Genomic DNA, 20290 nt, shown 5'->3' on the forward strand with positions numbered 1-20290 from the left:
TCAGCTGTCCGCCTGTCCGTGCGGAGGCGAGCGGAGCGGAGGCTGAACGCCGCCAGACTGATGCAGTCTGAGCGGATCCGCCTCCATTCAGTCTGCATCAGGGCAGGACGGCTGCGTTCGGGTCCGCTCGTGAGCTCCTTCAAACGGAGCTCACGAACGGAAACCCGAACGCTAGTGTGAAAGTAGCCTTACAAGGCTTAGAAGTTTGGAAGCAAATCTTGAAATTTTCAAAAACCCAATTTTTAGGTCTGAAGTCACTTTGCGAGGCTTACATAATAGAAACCCCATTCTAGAAACTACACCCCTCAAGGTATTCAAAACTGATTTTACATTCTTTGTTAACCCTTTAGGTGTTGCACAAGAGTTATTGGCAAATTGGGATGAAATTTGAAAATTTCTTTTTGCCTAATTTTCCATTTTAACCCATTTTGTCCACTAACAAAGCAAGGGTTAACAGCCAAACAAGACTGTATCTTTATTGCCCTGACTCTGCTGTTTACAGAAACACCCCATATGTGGCCGTACACTACTGTACGGCCACACAGCGGGGTGTAGAGGGAAAGGTGTGCCATTTGGTTTTTGGAGGGCTGATTTTTATGGACCGGTTTATTTACACAGTGTCCTGGTTCAACCCCCCCCTGATGCACCCCTATGGCGTTCACCGTGCGGGGAAAGTAACATGATCGTTATGGACGCGGCAATACCTAATATGTGTAGTGTATTTTATTTTTTTAATTTTTATTCAGTGATAAATGTGTTTATTTTTTTTTATCTTTTCACTTTTTTCACTTTTTTTTTTTTTTTTTGGACCCAGTGGGTCTGATGTCTGTATAATACAGTACAGTGCCCTACTTTGTCTGAACAGATCTATGCCTTTAGCACAGATGTGTCCAGCACCATGGACAGCAGGATGCCTGAGAAGGCATCCTGTTGCCATGGGAACCTTCCCCGTCTGCCACAACTGAGCAGACAGGGAAGGGGAAGGAGAGGATCTCCCTCCCTCTGTCACCCCATCCTGTCTGGGGGCTGCAAAGGCACAGCAGCCCCCCGATGGGAGAGGGAGGGAGCTCCCTGACTGTTAACCTTTTCCATACCGCGGTCCGTACGGACCATGGTATGGAAAAGGTTAAACGGCTGACATCACAGCACAGATGTCAGCCGTTTATACCAGAGTGTTAGCAATGTGCTGACACTCTGGTATATACCCACTGAACACCAATGAATATTCAAGAGGAGGCGGGCGCCTGCCGCACCACCCGGTGCATAAAATCAGGTGTGAAAAATCTTTTATTTTGGTCAGGGACGGCTGGGATCAGAAACTGCAGAAAGCGCTGCAAACTGCAGGTCTAAATTGACCTGCGGTTTGCAGCGATCGCCAATACAGGGGGGGTCACAGGACCCCCCTCGGCATTGACCCTGGGTGCCTGGCTGTGTGTAACAGCCGGCACTCAGCGTTGTCACCATGTCTGCAGACATGGTGACAGTTTTTAATGCCATGACAAGTATACTCGTCATGGAGCTCTAAGTAGCAGTGCTCCATGATGAGTATACTCGTCATAGGTCCTTAACGTGTTAATAACCCCTATAGCTGGTGGTGGTTCAGACGAAATTATGAAGAGGTGCCGGCCTCTACATACGATAACTTCAGCGTATCCAGCACCAGTCTAAATGTAAGACCGCTTCCTTGATGATAAACTTTTTAGAACTGGCGTGTGCGGGGAAAAGTCACAGATAACCGCACAAATAACCTGCGGGTCATGTGATGTAATTGTGGATCTAGACCGGAGTTCATAATTCTACCGTAACATTTAGCTTTACAGATTGGTGGTCACTTACAAAGACCAGCGTCTTTGTGCCCCTCTGGCACCCTTCTCTCCCAAGTGGCAAGCACAGTGCAAAATCACCCGTGCAACAAAATATTGTCACGTAGATTTGTTTATTTTACGCACTTATTTTGTCAAATGGCTGCAAAACAGGGTCTTGGGCTTTATTCATGCCAAAAACTGGAGTAGCATAGATGGTAAATGACCCCCATTGTTTTTGGAGGAACTTTTTGGGCAGATTTTCCTGCAGGTTTTTCAGCCAAAGACAGAAGGGGATCCAGCAGGAAGAAGCAGAGGTCCTTTATATTTCTAATTCCTTTTAAATCTGCTTTGGTTGAAAAACCTGCAGGAAAATCTGCCTTAAAATCTCCTCCAGAAATTTCTATGTGAACCTAAACTAAAGCAGCTGGTAAAATGACTGACTGCACTACTCTGTACCTCTGTACTAATGGGAGCAACTATAAAAATAAAAAAAAATGGAATGTTTCTTTAATTGTTTGGTCAGTGATTTCTAGGGATGAGCGAATCGAGTTCGGATGGAACAACCGAAGTCTATTCGCATAAAACTTTCGTTCTAATACTGTACGAGCAGGAGCTCCGTACAGTATTGGAATGCATTGGCTCCTGTGAGCCAAAGTTATTGCTTCGAAGTCTCGCGAGAATTTACAATATATAAAGGAATTTGTACTGTAAAAAAAAAATATAAATTTTCCGAACCCCAAGTTGGGAAATGTTGTTTTTTTTTTTTTGTTTTTTTTTTTTTTTTAAACCAGGTGTATGTACACTGAATATATTAAGGTTTAGTTTTCTACAGATTTGACCTTTGCAGTATCAACCTTTTCTATGGTTTCATTCTTTTGTTAGTATTTGCTGTAGATTTCATACCTGACCCAAACTGGAGCTGTGCCTGTTTGTAGTTGTTGATAGTGTATTTGTACAGCCTATTCAGAGCTTAACTCCACGGTGCAGCCCTCCCAAATTGGTCCAGGAAGCTAAGATTTCTAATCTTTGCAAAATTTTTGCACTGAAGCTGCAGTGCCGAACTGACCTTAACCACTTCCCATCTGGGCCATTTGCCCCCTTCCTGACCAGGCCTAATTTAGCAAAACTGACATATCTCACTTTATGTGGTAATAACTTTGGAACGCCTTTTACTTATCCAAGTCATTCAGAGATTGTTTTCTCGAGACACATTGTACTTCATGATAGTCATACATTTGAGTCAATATATTTCACATTTTATTTATGAAAAAAATCCCAAATTTACAAAAAATTTCAAAAAGTTTGCAATTTTCTAAAATATTTATTACTTAACATTCCCAATATGTCTACTTTATGTTGGCATCATTTTGGAAATGTCATTAAAAAAAATTTAGGACGTTGGAAGGTTTAGAAGCAATTCTTAAAATTTTTATGAAAATTGCCAAAACCCACTTTTTAAGGACAAGTTCAGGTCTGAAGTCACTTTGTGGGGCCTACATAGTGGATACCCCCATAAATGACCCCATTGTAGAAACTACACCCCTCAAGTTACTTAAAACCGATTTTACAAACTTTGTTAACCCTTTAGGCGTTCCACAAGAATTAAAGGAAAATGGAGATCAAATTTTTAAATTTCACTTTTGGCAGATTTTCCATTTTAATCCATTTTTTTTCTTTAACCTATCGATGGTTAACAGCCAAACAAAACTCTATTTATTACCCAGATTCTACGGTTTACAGAAACGCCCCACATGTGGTCATAAACTGCTGTATGGGCACACGGCAGGGAGCAGAAGAAAAGGAACTCCACATGTTACAGGAGAACGCTGTGTATGCAGCGATCCAGAAGGCAGGGACCCCTGGGCACTGTCCCTGCCTTTTATCTGGGTTGTCCTGCTGTCACTGACAGCGGGCTGCCCGATTAGCGTGCAGCTGCAGTTTCTGAACTGACATTCTGGAACGTCCATTTAGAAATGGACAACCACCTCCCGGACGCTTATAGTCAACGTACGGACTGGGGAGGTGGTTAAGAACGAGAGATTTCAAGGGGTTATCCAGACTTTTCTAAGGATAGGCCGTCAATGACAGATCGGCGGTGGTCCAGCACCCTCCACTGCTGCTGATCTGCTTTGTGCAGGCTGCACCCATTGGGCACATTTATTAAGGGACTTGCAAAAATATTCTAGTTCCCTTTTTAACTGGCCGTGCAACAGTATTTAGCCATACGGCCAGTTTTACGCTGCGTTCACCAGTTGGGCGGATAGGGGTGGAGCATGTAGACTGGACCTGGAAACGGGCATACATTTTGGCAAAAAAAACTCTGCCATCCCCTGGCTGGCGTAGCTTTATCGTCGGGTGCAACAACTGCTGTAAATGCAGCTACTTGACATGCACAGGTGCTGCTACAAACCACTACTGGTTCTTGTACTCTTCATTACAACTTCTGTGTCTTGTCATTAGCAGGGCACCTGTGTGTGCATCACATAACCAGGACAGATTTTTATGCGCAAGGTGTAAACGATGAAGGTTTAGTGACCAAACAATTTTTATTTATTTTTTTTCTTCCCAGGACAAGCTGTAGTTTTTAGCAGCTCCATTTTGGGAGTACACATAGGAGTCATTGATTTAACTTTTATTAACTCTTTCTGAGGAGGAATGGAAAATAAAAATACTGCCATGTCTTTTTACTTTGCGGCATAATAAACAAAATTAATTCTGGGTCAGTACAATTGCAGCGATACCAAATACATAGAGATTATTTTAACATATACTACTGGAAATCCTTGGTGACCTCTGCTGGATACGCGTGACCGAATACCATAGCCGCCTGGTTTCTGCTGTTTCATACAGCACAGGCCCGGACTGATATATGCGGCACATATATGTGAATGGAAAAATTTAAGTTATGGCTCGCAAAAATGGAAAATCAACCAGGGCTAAAAGGATAAAAAAAATAAAAAATCAGACCTGTTGCTTACATGTTTTGAGTGCATGCAACACTGTTAGTCATAGCATAAAACATTCCTGAGGAAAAACTCCTCCTTATAAAACAGGTACTCTTGATCAAACACTAAGCATGACTATAGACATTCTGTGATCAGTGTGTACGATATAGGATGTAACATCAGTTTTAATATTGAGACCTGCCGGATCTCTAGCATTAAGCTCAGTGTGCTGTCCGCATCTTTTGCGGCCCCATTGAAATGAATAGGTCCGCATCTGATCCACTAATGTGGATTGGATGCACACCAAAACCAGGGTTGTGTGCCTGAGGCCTAACTCATACCCCTGAAAGTAGAAAAGGCTGAGCATGTGTTTTGTGCTATCCATGTCATATATTGGCACAGATTACTAATGCTGTTTTTAAAGGGGTTTTCTGAACACGCTATTTGATACTTACCTGCTCCCGGCGCGCCGTCCACTTCCTGGTTTCGGCACTCGGCAGGGGGCGGGCTCCATCTTGATGTCTTCTCCTGGCCAGGCCGCGCGCTGTACTGAACGCGCACACTGAGTCTGTGCATGCGCCCTGGTGACTTCTTCCTGGCCAGCCGGGAGAAGAAAAGAAGACGTCTGCGCACGCGCGGCCACCGCGATTCCTGAGAAGAGTGGTGGCCGTAACCAGGGAAGACAACAGTCAGGTAAGTATAGAGGGGTGGGAATTTGTTAATGAAATATATTTAGAAAATTGATCACTGTTAAATCATTAACAGATTTAACAGTGACCATTAAGATGATAATACCCCTTAAAGGCGCTCTCCATAATGAGATATAGTGCCACTGAATCCTGACCTTATTTTTGGTCTGCATCCGATACACATTTTTTTTTCGGATAGGATGTCGACCCATTCATCTCAGTGGGTCTGCAAAAAAAAAAAAGCGGACAGCACACTATGTGCTGTCTGCATCCTTATGTCCGTTCCCTGGTCCTGCAAATAAGAAACATTTCCTATTGTCCATTTCGCGGACAAGGATAGACATTGTTGCAATGCATTTGCAAAAAAAAAACTGCTGCAACAGACGTCATCCATATATTTTATTTTTTTGGAGAATTGCGTTTTGTGGACCGCAAAATATATGGTCGTGTAAATGCACCCTAAGCCAGTATTCTCTGCTCGGCACCAATGAGGGGCAATCGCCCCTAAACAGCGGTCTGCAGATGAGGTGCTGGTTTTATTATTAAAGTTATGTTTTGAGGCCCTTTTTAAGGTTGCCTTCACATGCTGCAGCTTTTGTTGCAGAAACTTCCGCAACTGAAAATCTGTTCCATTCGCCTGAATGGGGCAGCAGCCGCATGGATTACTGCAAGCCCCATTCAGGTGAATGGAACTGATTTGTAGTTGCGGAAATTTATGCAACAAAATCTGCAGTGTGTGAAAGCACCCTAAGGCTGGGTTCACACGGGCGTGTCCGGATTAGGTCCAGATGCGTCCCGGTGTATTGCGGCAAACCCGCGCGCTTAGGTACGCAATTGCAGTCAGTTTTGACTGCGATTGCGTTCCGATGTTCAGTTTTTTTTCGCACGGGTGCAATGTGTTTTGCATGCGCGTGATAAAATACCGACTGTGGTACCCAGACCAACTTCTTCACAGAAGTTCAGGTTTGGGTTCGGTGTTGTGTAGATGTTATTATTTTCCCTTTATAAACATGGTGATCAATACAGGGTTAAAAAAAAAACACACACACCTTCTCCTCTTGATCGCGTAGTTCCCGGTCTCTTCTTTACTTCTTTAATGATGAACTACCGGCTAGGACCTGTGGTGACGTCAGATCACATGCTCCAATCACATGGTCATCACCACAGTGATGGACCATGTGATTGGAGCATGTGGTCTGACGTCACCACAGGTCCTAGCCGGTAATTCATCATTAAAGAAGTAAAGAGACCGGGAACTACGCGATCAAGAGGAGAAGGTGTGTGTTTTTTAACCCTCATTCTGTATTAAAGAATGCTATTTTCTAGGGATCGACCGATTTATTGTGGTTTTTTTATTTTTTATTTTTTTATTTTTTTTTTGGGCCGATACCGATAATTTGTGAACTTTCAGGCCGATAGCCGATAATTTATACCGATATTCTGGGAATTTTCATTTTTGAAAAAAATAAATAAATTCCCACAAACCTGCTGAAAATTAATGTTTATTGTTTATTATTAATTATTTATTAATTAAAAATTTTTAATTTTTTTTTTTTTTTTTTTTTTTTTTTTTTTTTTTTTTTTTTTTTTTTTATACTAACTTTTAGCCCCCTTAGGGACTAGAACCCTTGTCCTATTCACCCTGATAGATCTCCATCAGGGTGAATAGGAGCTGTCCCTGCTGCTCTGTGCTTTGTGCACACAGCAGCATGGAGCTTACCATGGCAGCCAGGGCTTCAATAGCGTCCTGGCTGCCATGGTAACCGATCGGAGCCCCAGCATTACACTGCTGGGGCTCCGATCGGAGGAGCAGGGGAGAGGGGATCCTGTGGGGGGGCGCACTACGCCACCAATGTTTTTAATACTGGGGTGGGGGCGCACTGCGCCACCAATGCTTAACTACCGTAGATCGCAGCTACAGCTCATAGAGGTCGGGAGCCGGCTATGTGATACTGCAGCTCCCGCCTCCTGTATATGAATAAATGAGAGATTAAGCTTCATTGGTGGCGCAGTGGCCATAGCTCCTCCCCTCCTCTTGTCCCCTGTCCTTTCATTGGAGGCAGCGGCAGCAGCATCACAGGGGGAGGAGACACTGCTTCCTTCTCCCCTGTGCTGCTGAGGCAACACGGAGAGCGCTGTCAGCAGCGCGATCTGTGTTCCCCATACGCAAAATAGATGCCGATAGCGTTCAAAATCCTCAATATCGGCCGATAATTGGTCGATCCCTGCTATTTTCCCTTATAACCATGTTATAAGGGAAAATAATACAGTGAATAGACTGTCACCTAGCAACCATGCGTGAAAATCGCACCGCATCCGCACTTGCTTGCGGATGCTTGCGATTTTTCACTCAGCCCCATTCACTTCTATGGGGCCTGCGTTGCGTGAAAATCGCAGCATGTTCTATATTGTGCGTTTATCACGCAACGCATAAGTGATGCGTGAAAATCACAGCTCATGTGCACAGCCCCATAGAAATGAATGGGTCCAGATTCAGTGCGGGTGCAATGCGTTCACCTCCCGCATTGCATCCGCGCGGAAATCTCGCCTGTGTGAACTCAGCCTAAAAGGTAGAACATGGACTTATAGGATAGCTGCTTTACATTTGGTGGCATTATAGAGGCAGAGCTTGCTGAGAGCTCCTTTGCACATGCACAGTAGAAACTGAAAAAGTAAGTCAATGACAGGTGTTTTTCCTGCCAGACACTACAGAGGGCAGAAAAAACACCTTTTTTGTGGACGGTCTGTAAGTTTCCAGACCGCTGGCAATCGTGCACGCCACAGTGGACGCCATAATAGAAAATTTAAAAGGCCTAAATGGCTTTTTTTTTTGTTTGTTTGTCACCTTTCCCTATGAAAAAGTTAGCAAAAAGAAAACTACAGCTCACTTGCAAAAACAAAAAAAAATTATGCAACTCTGTTGATGGAAGAATAAAACAGTTAAAGGGAGTCTGTCAGCACATTTACACCTTTTTTAACAGTTCCCATAGCGCTGTAGCCGCAACACAGATTAAAACTCTACCTTTATATGCTTTTTGTGGACTTTTAAAACTACCAAAAACGAACTTTGCATATGTAAATGAGGGCTCGCAAGTGCCCAGGGCGGCGTCCACCGCCTTGGTGCCCAGGCAGCTCTGCCTCTTCGGCTCTTATCCCCGCCCAGCCTCTTCCTCTGCCCGCCCATCTGTTTTCTCTCCCCCTCAGCGAGATCCCGCACCTGCGCGATGACTTCCTTGGCCGGGGCATGCGCATGAGCTACTGCAATGCCGTGCCAGCAATGGGCATCACAGTGCGCATGCCCCGACCAAGGAAGTCAGCACGTAGGCGCGGGTTCTCGCTGAGAGGGAGAGAAAACAGATGGGCGGGCAGAGGAAGAGGCTGGGCGGGGATAAGAGCCGGAGAGGCAGAGCTGCCTGGGCACCAACACGGTGGACGCCGCCCTGGGCACTTGCGAGCCCTCATTTACATATGCATCAAAGTTCGTTTTGGGCAGTTTTACAAGTCCACAAAAGCATATAAAAGGTACCGTTTTAATCATCTGTGTTGCGGCTACAGCGCTATGGGAACTGTTAAAAAGGGGTAGATGTGCTGACAGACTCCTTTTAAAGGTGTCAATGAATATGGTGACAGAGCAACATAAAAAAATAAAAATTGTGAAGCGTAAGAGAAAGTAGATACATTTGGTATTACTGTACTGACCCCTTGAATACAAGTAGCAATTCCGTTTTAGTGCACACTGAATGCTGTTAGAACAACCCCCGCCCTCTTTCATCCCACAAATATTTTTTGCCATTTTTGAGTACGTGATATGGTAAATTAAATGGGCCATGATGCAGTAACACTGGTGAACAGAAAAGTAAAGTTATGGGGAGGAGTGTACCAAAGCAAAAAGATTTATGGCATTATGTTAACATTTTTTGTTTATGGCAAGGGGGTAATGTGAACTTTTGGTTTTGATATTTATTTATTTTTTGTATTAAAAGAATGGTGGATGTTGGAGGGCAGAGATCAGAGCGGAGAAAGTGGATACACTGCTTTGAGAATGTCACATCCATTATGTTCCTTGTAGCTCTGAGTGAATATGACCAAGTCCTTGTGGAGTCTGATAATGAGGTATGTGTATTTTTATTTTTTATAATTAACATTATCAACAGCAGTCAGACACGAACCGACACAATGGCAATGAGTACACATGGAAGAAGTAATTTAGCCTCTATTAGAAGCACCTACGAGATGCATATTTCTACAGCTCTCATTAAACTTGAAGTGATTTCCCGGGTGTTTAATATTAATGGCCTATCCCCCGCTGATCTGGTGTTTTGTAGAGGCTGTGGAGCTAAGGTGAGAGCCAGGGAAATCACGTTGATCAGTCACATGTCTTAGACACAACTCTGTCCCATTCAAGTCAACTTGCTTTTTGGTCACTTCCCCTCCCAAAAGTAAATGGGGGAGGGGGGGGGGGAGTGAACAAAAGGTCATACACACTCTAAAGTGTTATCAATAAAAACTACAGATCCGTAGACATAAATATAAAAAATATAATGGTATTGGAAAAAATTCCGTATTTTTTTTTTCAGGTTTATTTTATTTATATTTTTTTCCCATTTTTCCTTTAAATCATATAAAATATTAAATGATACAGATAGAAAGTAAAATGTCCCCCCCCCCCCCCCCCCCCCCAAAAAAAAATAAAAAAATTAGTCATGCGACTATGGGAACAGAAGAATAAGTTTTATAGCTTTGGAAAGGTAGGGAGTAAAAAATGGGAACAAAAATTGTCCAGTTCTTAAGGGGGTTTTGATCTCCTGGATTAAAATAAAGGTATATACAGTTCCCCCAAGAGGTGGCTGCAGGCATTTATTAACTATGTTTGTGCTAAGAGAAACAGCGCGAATGGTACTGTGCCCCCTCTGAGATGAACCGTGGCAGGATTTTGAACTTCTTCTCATTACAAGACATGAAATTTTACGTACACTTTATTAATCTTTGCATTGCTATTTGTTTATTGTCATTCCGTTAATTCCTTGTAGAATCGGATGGAGGAGAGCAAGGCTCTCTTTAGAACTATAATTACCTACCCATGGTTCCAAAATTCTTCAGTCATCCTTTTTCTAAACAAGAAGGACCTTCTTGAAGATAAAATAATGTACTCTCACCTTGTAGACTACTTTCCAGAGTTTGACGGTAAGTACAAAAAAAAAGTAATGCCGCATTTCCAGAAATTATGGTTAAGTTTTTTTTCCAAACATCTAAATACAGTATGATGTATGCCTATCAATTGTTAAAGGGAGTCTGTCACCACATTTGAGCATATTAGACTGATCAAATAGCGTTATATGTGCCACGAGAACTTAAACAGCACCTTTGTTGTATCTAATGGAGTTTTTCTTTCAGCCAAAAATGAACTTTTAAGATTCTGTAAATGCGCCCTCAAGTGCCCAGGGCAGCGTCTCAATCGTCCGAGCCCCAGGCAGCACCTCAACGGCTCATAACCCCGCCCTCCGTGTGCCTCTGCCCGCCCGTTTACTCTCCTCTCTCCTTTTCGGAAGCAGGAGCAGCGTGCTCCCGCACCTGTGACAGCGTTCCCCAGCTGAAATCGGGGAACCTGTTATCTTACAGTAATGGCCCGAAGCTTCAAGCAGGCTCCGATGGCTATTACTGGAATATACCAATACAGGCCAGCAGGTGGCAGCACATGTTCAAATCGCTCCCCTTTCCCCAAAATAAAAATGCATAACCAATAAAAAATAACACATTATTGGCATCGTGGAAAAAAAGGCTGTACCTTTTTTACCCTATATGGCGTATTAGATAAATAAATTTAAAAAAATGACCAATTTGCCTTTTGTTTTAGGGAGGGAACGTGACAAAACATTTTTTTTTATTTTTATAAAAAGTGATCATAAAGTCACTCTTCAAAATGGTATCACTGATAAGTACAGATCGCCCCCCCCCCCCCCCCCCCCCAAAAAAAAAATAAGCCCTCATACAGCTCTGTACACAACTACAAAAAAGTTGTGGGGGTCAGAATATGGCGATAAAAGGGAAAATATGGTACGCCGTTCAAAAAAAATACTTTCAGAGTTGCTTTATTTTGTTTTTTCCAATTACACCCATTTGTATATTTTATTTTTTATTTATTTTTCCAGCTCCCCACTACTTCATATGCACTATAAAATGGTGCCATTAGAAAGTACAACTTGTCACTCAAAAAATAATACCTTTTATAAGTCCACGTGAACAGAAAAATAAGTTATGGCTCTGGGAAGGTCCTCTAGGAGTTAAATGCTATTGCCTCTAAATTGTGGTGCAAGTGGTGTTCCTATGCTGTCCTCACCACTTTCCGAAAAGAGGGTGTGGCAGGGGCTGGGGTAGGAGCCCTGGCACATTTATCAATTCTATGGCAGGTTCTGTGCAGACATTATCAGTTGGAGATTTAGTTGGTTTCTAATCATGTGCTGCTCTGTGTATCTTCTCTTGTGCTCTAGGTCCTCAACGAGATGCGACGACTGCTCGTGAATTCATCCTGAAAATGTTTGTGGATCTGAATCCCGATAGTGATAAGATAATCTACTCACACTTCACATGTGCCACAGACACGGAGAACATCCGCTTTGTTTTCGCTGCTGTCAAAGACACCATCCTACAGCTCAACCTGAAAGAGTACAACCTGGTGTGACCTGACCCCCTCTATACAGCGTAGTAACCTCTTATTACTACCAAATTGTGACATTTTATTTTCTTCCTTTTTTTTTTTTTTTTTTTTTTTTGCCAAATTAGTGTAAGTACAGCATAATGCTGTAACTCTGCCTTTGATAGATGTAGTGAAATTAAATTTTAACCGGTTTCTACAGAAAGTCTTCAATATGTGAGGCGAGCAAAGGCAATGTGACCATTCCTCTGTATGCCCGTTTCTACCTGCCCTCCCTGCCCCAGGTTCTTTTCTCTACTTTTATTTTACTGGGTTGCCCCTGCCATAGTTCCTCACTGAAATAATTTTGTTTTATCAATGCTGTTAAATTGCAATGCAGGTTAGAACTGACTACACAAATGACAGGGCTAACATATGTATTTTTTTTTTTTCTAGGGATGATGGAATCGGTTGTGTATGTGTTTGTATATTGTATCTTATATATATAATTTTATTTTGTGCATATCTTTCCCCCATGGAAACTGGTTCCCTAGTAATTTCACTCTTACATTTGGCAGTGTTATTGAAGACCACAAACCCGCAGTCTGCCATGCTACATTTGCGGGTAAAAATAACGTACTCTTATGGATATGCCGTTATGGGGGCTCATGCGCACATCTCTATTTTTTGCAGTGGACTGACCGTCTTTGGGTCAGTCTGCAAAACCCAGAGCAGGAGGATAGGTCCTCTTCCCGTTTTTTTTTTTTAGTCTTCTCACCTGGAAGCCATGTGTATGTGCTCCATGTTTTGTGGATCCGTTGTATGTGTGCATGAGCCTTTACTGTAGTATTCTTCCCCACAAACAATGGTGCACCAGAATTTCGGAGCTGCAGGGACTCCATATACAGCTTCTGCCATATGCACTGAGCTGTACTGGTTCCTGTGGACAGAACCTCCAGTAGTTTTTGCCAAATTTCCCTAAAACCTCTTGTTTTTTGACCCCTTTTGAAGATTATATTAGAGCTCTGCTTTGCTAGCCGTTTCTAAAATAGGCTTTTAGGGAATAGCCTTTCCCGATTCACTATAGTGATCTGCAGCCTGTATTGTACTGGTGGCTGCTGCAGGGAGTGTCCTAACATCCTGATTTTTGCTCCCAGACCATTGATCTTTGTCCCATTATCATCTCGACGTCCAGCAACCACCGACGAGCTGCTGTTGGCTTAAGTGTCTCACTTGGCATATGTTGATCAAAGGTGGAGTTTCATATTAAGAGGCAGAAATGGGAGGTACATTTTCAGCCAGCAACAGAGATTGTCACACTTCTCGTGATCTTAGAGGACCTGTCCCCTCTCCTGACATGTCTGTTTTAGTAATTACTTGCATCCCCCATGCCAGTTCTGGAACATCTATTCTTATGACTGTATGTTGTGCCATTCCTTTATTCCTGCTAGAAGTTATAAATAATCTGGTCCTTCTGGTCTTTGTTCTCTTTACTGAAGCAATGATGTTCTGTACATGCCTGTGGCTACTGAAGCCAGTGACTGGAGGCATCAATCATTACAGAATAACTAAAGGGTGGCGTGGACCACTGAAATGGTGGGGTTTCTTTTTATTTTCTACCCCCCCCCCCCCCCCCTTCCATTTCGTCACATTCCTTGCTTTTAGTTTTTAGGTTTTGTTTTGTTCTTTTTGTTTTTTGCTACAAAATGACCAATGCCTTTGTATTCTAGACATACAGAATTTTTGCAGTTCCTCTTGAATTTTTATGAAGATTTATCTAGATACTAAGGAGAATGTATTGTATTGACACTCCCTCTATTTAGGGCTCATGCACACGACCGTATCCGTTTTGCAAGTCGTGTGCACCCCGCACTTTCCCGTTTCGCACATCCCGCACAATTGTAGAAATGCCTATTCTTGTGTGCAGTACAGGAACAGGGCAAATGGATGCAGACAGCATCTGTATGTCCATTTTTAATTTTTATTTTTTTATATACTTGGGAACAAGGCAAGTGGCCTGTGATTGGTTGACTTTTGATCATTAGGAGGGAATATTTTTTTTTTTAAAGGACAAGTTATACTAATTGAAAAAAATGGATGCTATTGTACGTAATCGGTTTACCTGACTCTCCTATAACCTTTTTAGTTTTATTTTATTTTTAGCCTGATTAAAGCTGAAAGCGTTGCATTATTATTTTTTATTCTCTATAGAAGCCTATGTATCAGAAATCCTCAGCTGAAGGGCTCATTCACAGAAGTGTGTGCCCCATGCTGCAGACCACAAATTGCGGTCCACAGTGCACGGGCACTAAGATGGCACATGTCCTATCTTTTGCGGTGCAGAAGCACAGACCTCAAAGCCCATGGAAGCTCTTCATAGTGCTATGAAGAGCTTCCCGTGGGCTTCCAATCCATGCCTTCGTTCTGCGCGGCTTTGTATCTTGTAGATTGCGGACCCATTCAAGTCAATGGCTGTTTGCGGTCCTCAATACGGGCACAGTCGCATGAATGAGCCCTACCTGAGAAGAAAACTTGATCAATTTAACTAAACGTGGTGTGAAAGAGGCACGTAGATGCTGAATACAGAAGGATCTTAAGTTGTCAAAGCATTCTGTGACATAAAAGCACAATGCCATAGAGGGCTACGAATACCTTTTTAATTTTTTGCAGTGATGTCTGTCTACGTTATTCCTTAATAGATATAGATAACACTATGTACTGATCTAGCAGAGCTGAAATAGTTCTTGAGGTAACTTGCTTAACGTTGATGAGATCCCATGAGCTTTCACTGACCGATTTGGACCAGTTACCTCTTTGCTGTTTGTATCGTAATGTGTATACGTATCTTATACACTCATTCCATGCCCACTTTTGTTTCATTTTGAAAAAAATTGTATTTATTTATTTTTGCTTAAAGGGGTTCTCCGGGAATAACTACTTTATCTAATGCCTGCCACCTCTGTAAATAGAATATTCATAGTTGCCTGCTCCCTGTTTACAGTGGTCCTACTCTCTGGCTCCCGCATGTCCTTGTTTTGGTCTCCAGAGTGTTTACATCCAGTGCTGCATGGTCACATGCTCCTCTGTAGCCTGGCTCCAGCAATGTTGTGCCATGTATCATTATGCCCATTTGGTGCCAGATGTAAACACTGAGGACCGGAATATGGACATGGGTTAGCCACCACTGAGGACCGGAGCGGTGGGGAGCTGTTAAGTATGAATGCAGGCATTAGGTAAAGTTATTATTCCCTTTTTAAAGGGCAGCCTAAACTGGTGGCAGAGGTCCTGAGTGCTGGAGTCTGCTCAGTAGAATGCCTGAGCTTGAGAGTCCATATATTCTTTAGAACTTGCCTCTCCCCAAACCCACCTCCGATTCTTATTGGCAGCTTGTCTAAGGACCCTGTCGGTCATGCTCTGGAGGGTTCGAATAGTTGATGCTCATGATTATTGGGACTCCAGTTCTCTGCCCAAGCCAAGCTGGAGAATCTCACCAGTGGTTTAAGAGAATAACCAGCCCAAAAATAAGTGACCTAGCATTTCTGTTATGGTCTCTGTTACTAGTTTATGCTGCCCTCAGATGAGCAGTATAAAACTGGTGACCTTCCTATTAATAGGTCTCAAGGCAGCATATTGCCCTGTTCGCCACTAAACAGAGGACTTGCCAAAATGCAGACCCTGCAGGATGGATGGAAAATACCTATTGTATATTGCACTTTCATACCATTTACAGTAACACTAACAGGCAGTATGTGTGAAACCATACCGCAACACTAAATACAGAGTATTCTCAATCCAGAAGTGTTCTCCTTTTTTCTTCTAGTCCCCCTTGTATGTGTCACAATTGCCACCTTAACAGTTGCAAAAACACTATTTTACACTAAATAAAAAATGGTTTCTTACTACTGGCATCTAGTATTGCACGCTTAGATGAATGTGGTGTCTCTTGCTGCAACTAAGAACCCTGTAGCTCATTTAAAGGATACAGGCTGCAAAATGTAACCCCCTCCAAGTAATTGTACTTTGGTAAGAAAGCCTGGCAGCTTTTCTGACTCCACTCTCCCTACATGGAACAATGGAGAGCTGTCTATACCCCATGGACTCCAGTGCACTTATTAAATGTGTTGCCATTTTAATTAAGTCATTATATCTGTCTATTCCATCTAGAACTGACCTTTCTGTAAGTTGATGATTTGCTGCTGAATTTGGTCAAGACTGCTCTTCAAGTTCTGAACTACATTATTACTTTCTACAAGGTTTTAATGTGCCTTATGAATCTAATTGGAAAGAGTATTATTCCTTAGACGTGTCATTTTTCTCACTTCGAGAGCAGTAATGTATGATAGCAAGTTCTGCTTCAAATATATATAGTTCTATTTGGATGTACTGTATGGCTCAGTATTTCTGTAAATTCTCAAGTGTCAAGTTGGTTAGCCAGAGCTGTATTATGAAATCTTTGTTCCAGTCAAGCCTTCACCAATATAATCTGTTGATTAACATCTAAAGCAATGTTCTCCTATTCTGTGGCTCTCCAATTTTTCCAAAATCAAATCTCCCTGCATGCCCTCACATCTGTCAGGTCATACTGGGAATTATAGTTTTAAGGTGCTTTTCCAGGACTCAGCAGGGCGCGCCAAGCCACATTCATAGCACAGAACACACCTGTAGGTCAAAGTTTGTAATATACTGATCTGTCCAAAGTTGTGTGGATTGGCCTTACAGGAACCCGGTCATGTAAATGCTTCTCTTCTGAAAAAACATCTTCCGGACTGGGCTATGGATGAGCATTCCATTCTGGTGTGGACAGACAGAACGATTCTTCTCCCTTGCAGATACCCAAACCCCAGAAGCCAACTTGTCTCTGCATTGTCCAGGGAGAGGAATAGTTCTGATTCCGGAAACGGTGACTGTAATGTCCCGTCCATAGCCCAGGCTGGAAAGCTGCAAAAGGATGTTATATTGGTAGAAGCTGGGTTTTTAGAAGAGCGTCATTTGACCAGGTTCCCAAGCAGCTGATCCTCACAACTTCTGAAATGTAACTATATTGCACACTTACTCCTTGTATAATTAAAATAGGTTTGTGGGATTCACTGGGCCTTGGAAACCCCTTTTAAAACAGGCGGGGAGCCACAGATTGGATATTTAAAGGTCTAACGGTTCTTTTCACATAGGCCGATTTTATAGGTAGTTATCCGGAATGAACTGCTCTTTGAGCAGAGGTTATAGCTCATTGACTTAGCAGCAGTCATCCCCTCTGTGTAGGGAGGAGTGCTCATTCATCCCCCATACCTATTCATCATTTGTTGGAAGCAGATCCCTGTTTACACGGGGTGATATAATGCCCTGGAACGATTTTTGGGTGCCATGTTTCACAAGCTATCGGGTAAGAGCTTTCCTTTGAGCACTCTCCCCCGATAATTGTCCCGATGACTGTCCTATGTAAAAGACCTCAAGGCATGTACCCTTTTGTGCTGTAGACATTTGCTGTGCCTCTTCTCTCCTAGAGCATTACCAGGAGAACGTAGGACACATTATTGGGCCATTTTGAGGGTACAGAAGATATTTTTTGACCTAAGCTGTTTTTATAATCCAGTAGCCCAGTTAGTCTGAAAGCAGAATGTCCTTGACAATTTTAGCGATTGCATTCACTTTTATTTTTTAGCAAATGTTTTTAAAGCCATATCTTCCATACTATGTTAGAATATTCAGTTTTTATCCATTTAAGTATAAATGTCGCTCAACATGTATATCTTGTGGCCAGTGATACATTGTGATCAGTTTGTTGTGAAGCCATCACTTAATTCTTTCTCCCTGCTAATGGTTGGGGACATCTTAACGTTAAAACACTAACAATGCCTCCAATTTGATCACTATGTTCACAAGTATGTTTTTAGAACTTGCCTATCTGCCCGTTTGCACTGTTTGGGCTTTGACATCACATTTTGTCTTATAAGTTTTCTGTTTCACAGCTGTTTTATATGATGTACATTATATATATATAAATATATATATAATATATGTTTTTTAATATGCATTTGTAATTATTGTGAAATGCCAGCTCCCTCCCCCACATTGCAGTTTCTTGTTGCACTGTGTAAAGAAATGATGAAATAATAAATGCAGTACCCGGTCTTCATCCCTGTTTGTGCACGAGAGTGGTGTCTGTTAAATGCTCCAAGGTAAAGCTTTTCTTGTGGAATGTTTTTCTTGTTGCCCTGGCTCTTCGTCTGCTACCCACATCATTTTCACCAATTCCTCACTACATTTTGCCATTGCATATTATTATTTTTTCTACTTTAGTAAAAAGTGCCAAAGTTGTGGTGGTCCTGGGATGAACACCCAATGTGTATAGTTCATCCTGCCTGCCGGGTTTTTTCTTTTTGTTAAGGCACGAACACTGGTAAATGTATATCTGATCTGCTTTGTTAAGGAATTTGATGTAATACATGAATTCAGTCTAATTGCTATTGTGAATTTATGTTTCAAGATGTGAGTGAATGGGATCAATGAGGGCTTCTGTATATGCTTCTAAACATTCCTCATTATAGAAAACCCCATTTTCTTTAGCTTTGTTGCATATTTATCAGACCCCTATCTAAGTGTACTTCCTATTTCAAGCAACAGTTCTATCCTATAATCCTTGCTAAGATATCTTATTATATACACGTAGCTATTGCTTTATTTTATTTTCTTTGGGAGGGGGGTATGTTCATGGCATTTTCTGTGAAGGCAACACTTTTTTCTTTCAATATTTTGTTAGGGGGCTTCTGTATGGAGAAAATGAGTGAGTTATTTCATAAAAATATTGGCATAGTATTTCATGTAACGGGGCACAAGGCTGATTACCCATTCCAAACCTGGCAGAAATATTAATGTTTTGTGGAGTATATATGTGATACGGGTCACTTGTTATATCTACAACAAATTTGAAGCAGTCTCCATTAAAGACTATCAGAACTTCCAGACTGAGGCAAAGTTCTTGATAACCTCTGAGAAAAGAGGACTTTTCTGGGCAAGAACTTGCACAAATTTCTTCCTTTTTGGCATAAAACAACTGAATTTTGCAGCTCATTTAAAATAACGCATACAGATTTTATTTTTGTTAGCCACTTGATGATGACCCCCCCCCCCCCCCCCCCCCCCCATTCTTGTCTTATTTTCGCTTTTCCTAAATGCTTTGGTTTTTGTGTCCCATGTGCCCCCTATTGGCCAGATGCACACTGGAATTTGATTTTCATACTGTGCTCCTTAAAATAAATTGTTTGAAATTGGAATATATTTGTTTCTATAGTGTTGTGAGATTTTCATTGTGGGCTTTTTCTATATTGTATACATCTCAGGTCAATTTCACACATTTCCAGTATATAAGGGAAGCGTAAATTTCCCTTAGTCCTAACAACAGCACAAGTGGGGAGTTCTCCCCTGTGAAACTAGTAGGACAGGTGGAATTTTTGTTGACAATAAATTTCCTACCAAGCACTAATTAAATAATTAGTAAAACCCACCCCTATAAAGGGCAGACTGCCCACATCCCAGTGATTTTATTATCAAGTAGGAACTAAAACAAGGGTGGGAAACTTGTGTGCTGCTGTTAAGACTAAGGGAAAACAAATTTAACTTTAAAAATGAACGCTTCCCTTACGTCCTAACCAGCAGCACAAGTGGGGACCTAGCAAGTAACACAAACAAATTGGGAGGGTCCCCTTAATACTTTTTTTTTTTTTTTTTTTTGAGGGCGGCAGACAGAATGGTGCGTCCGAATGCCACCCCCTCAGAGCGCCGTCTAGGCGATGGTGTTTGCCTACTGTCCACAGGGACAGAGGGAAAAAAAAGCACTGGGATGTGGGCAGTCTAATTATTTTACTAATTATTTAATTAGTGCTTGGTAGGAAATTTATTGTCAACAAAAATTCCATCTGTCCTACTACTTTCACAGGGGAAAACTACCCACTTGTGCTGCTGGTTAGGACGTAAAGGAAATCTTGATTTAAGGCTTACCTAGCACCCTCTTTCATGTTTCGCTGATTTTGCCTTGTCAAATAGCTTTCCTTCAGAAAGAATAAAAAAAAAGTCATGGCCAAGTGCCACCTAAACTCGGGTTATCACCCACAATGGCAACACCTAGCTAGAAATTGATGTTTCTCCCTTTGTTGCTCCTCATTAGCACAGAATAAGTTTGCCTCTTCCTTAATCTTGTAATCTAAGGGCTAATGCACATTAACG

The 20290-nt window shown here is 42.1% G+C and overlaps 1 protein-coding gene across 1 annotated transcript in view; it reads left to right on the forward strand.

The window, feature by feature from the left end:
* Positions 1 to 19341, forward strand: part of LOC122920385 (guanine nucleotide-binding protein subunit alpha-11) — a 36938-nt gene extending 17597 nt beyond the window's left edge. Inside the window, exons 5-7 of the mRNA XM_044269842.1 lie at positions 9423 to 9552; positions 10470 to 10623; positions 11928 to 19341. Coding sequence (XP_044125777.1) covers positions 9423 to 9552; positions 10470 to 10623; positions 11928 to 12118 — 475 coding nt within the window. The 3' untranslated portion in view covers positions 12119 to 19341. The remainder of the gene's footprint in view (positions 1 to 9422; positions 9553 to 10469; positions 10624 to 11927) is intronic.
* The last annotated feature ends 949 nt before the right edge of the window (positions 19342 to 20290 follow it).

This window comes from Bufo gargarizans, chromosome 1 (genome assembly GCF_014858855.1).
Source record: "Bufo gargarizans isolate SCDJY-AF-19 chromosome 1, ASM1485885v1, whole genome shotgun sequence".
Lineage (NCBI taxonomy): Eukaryota > Metazoa > Chordata > Amphibia > Anura > Bufonidae > Bufo > Bufo gargarizans.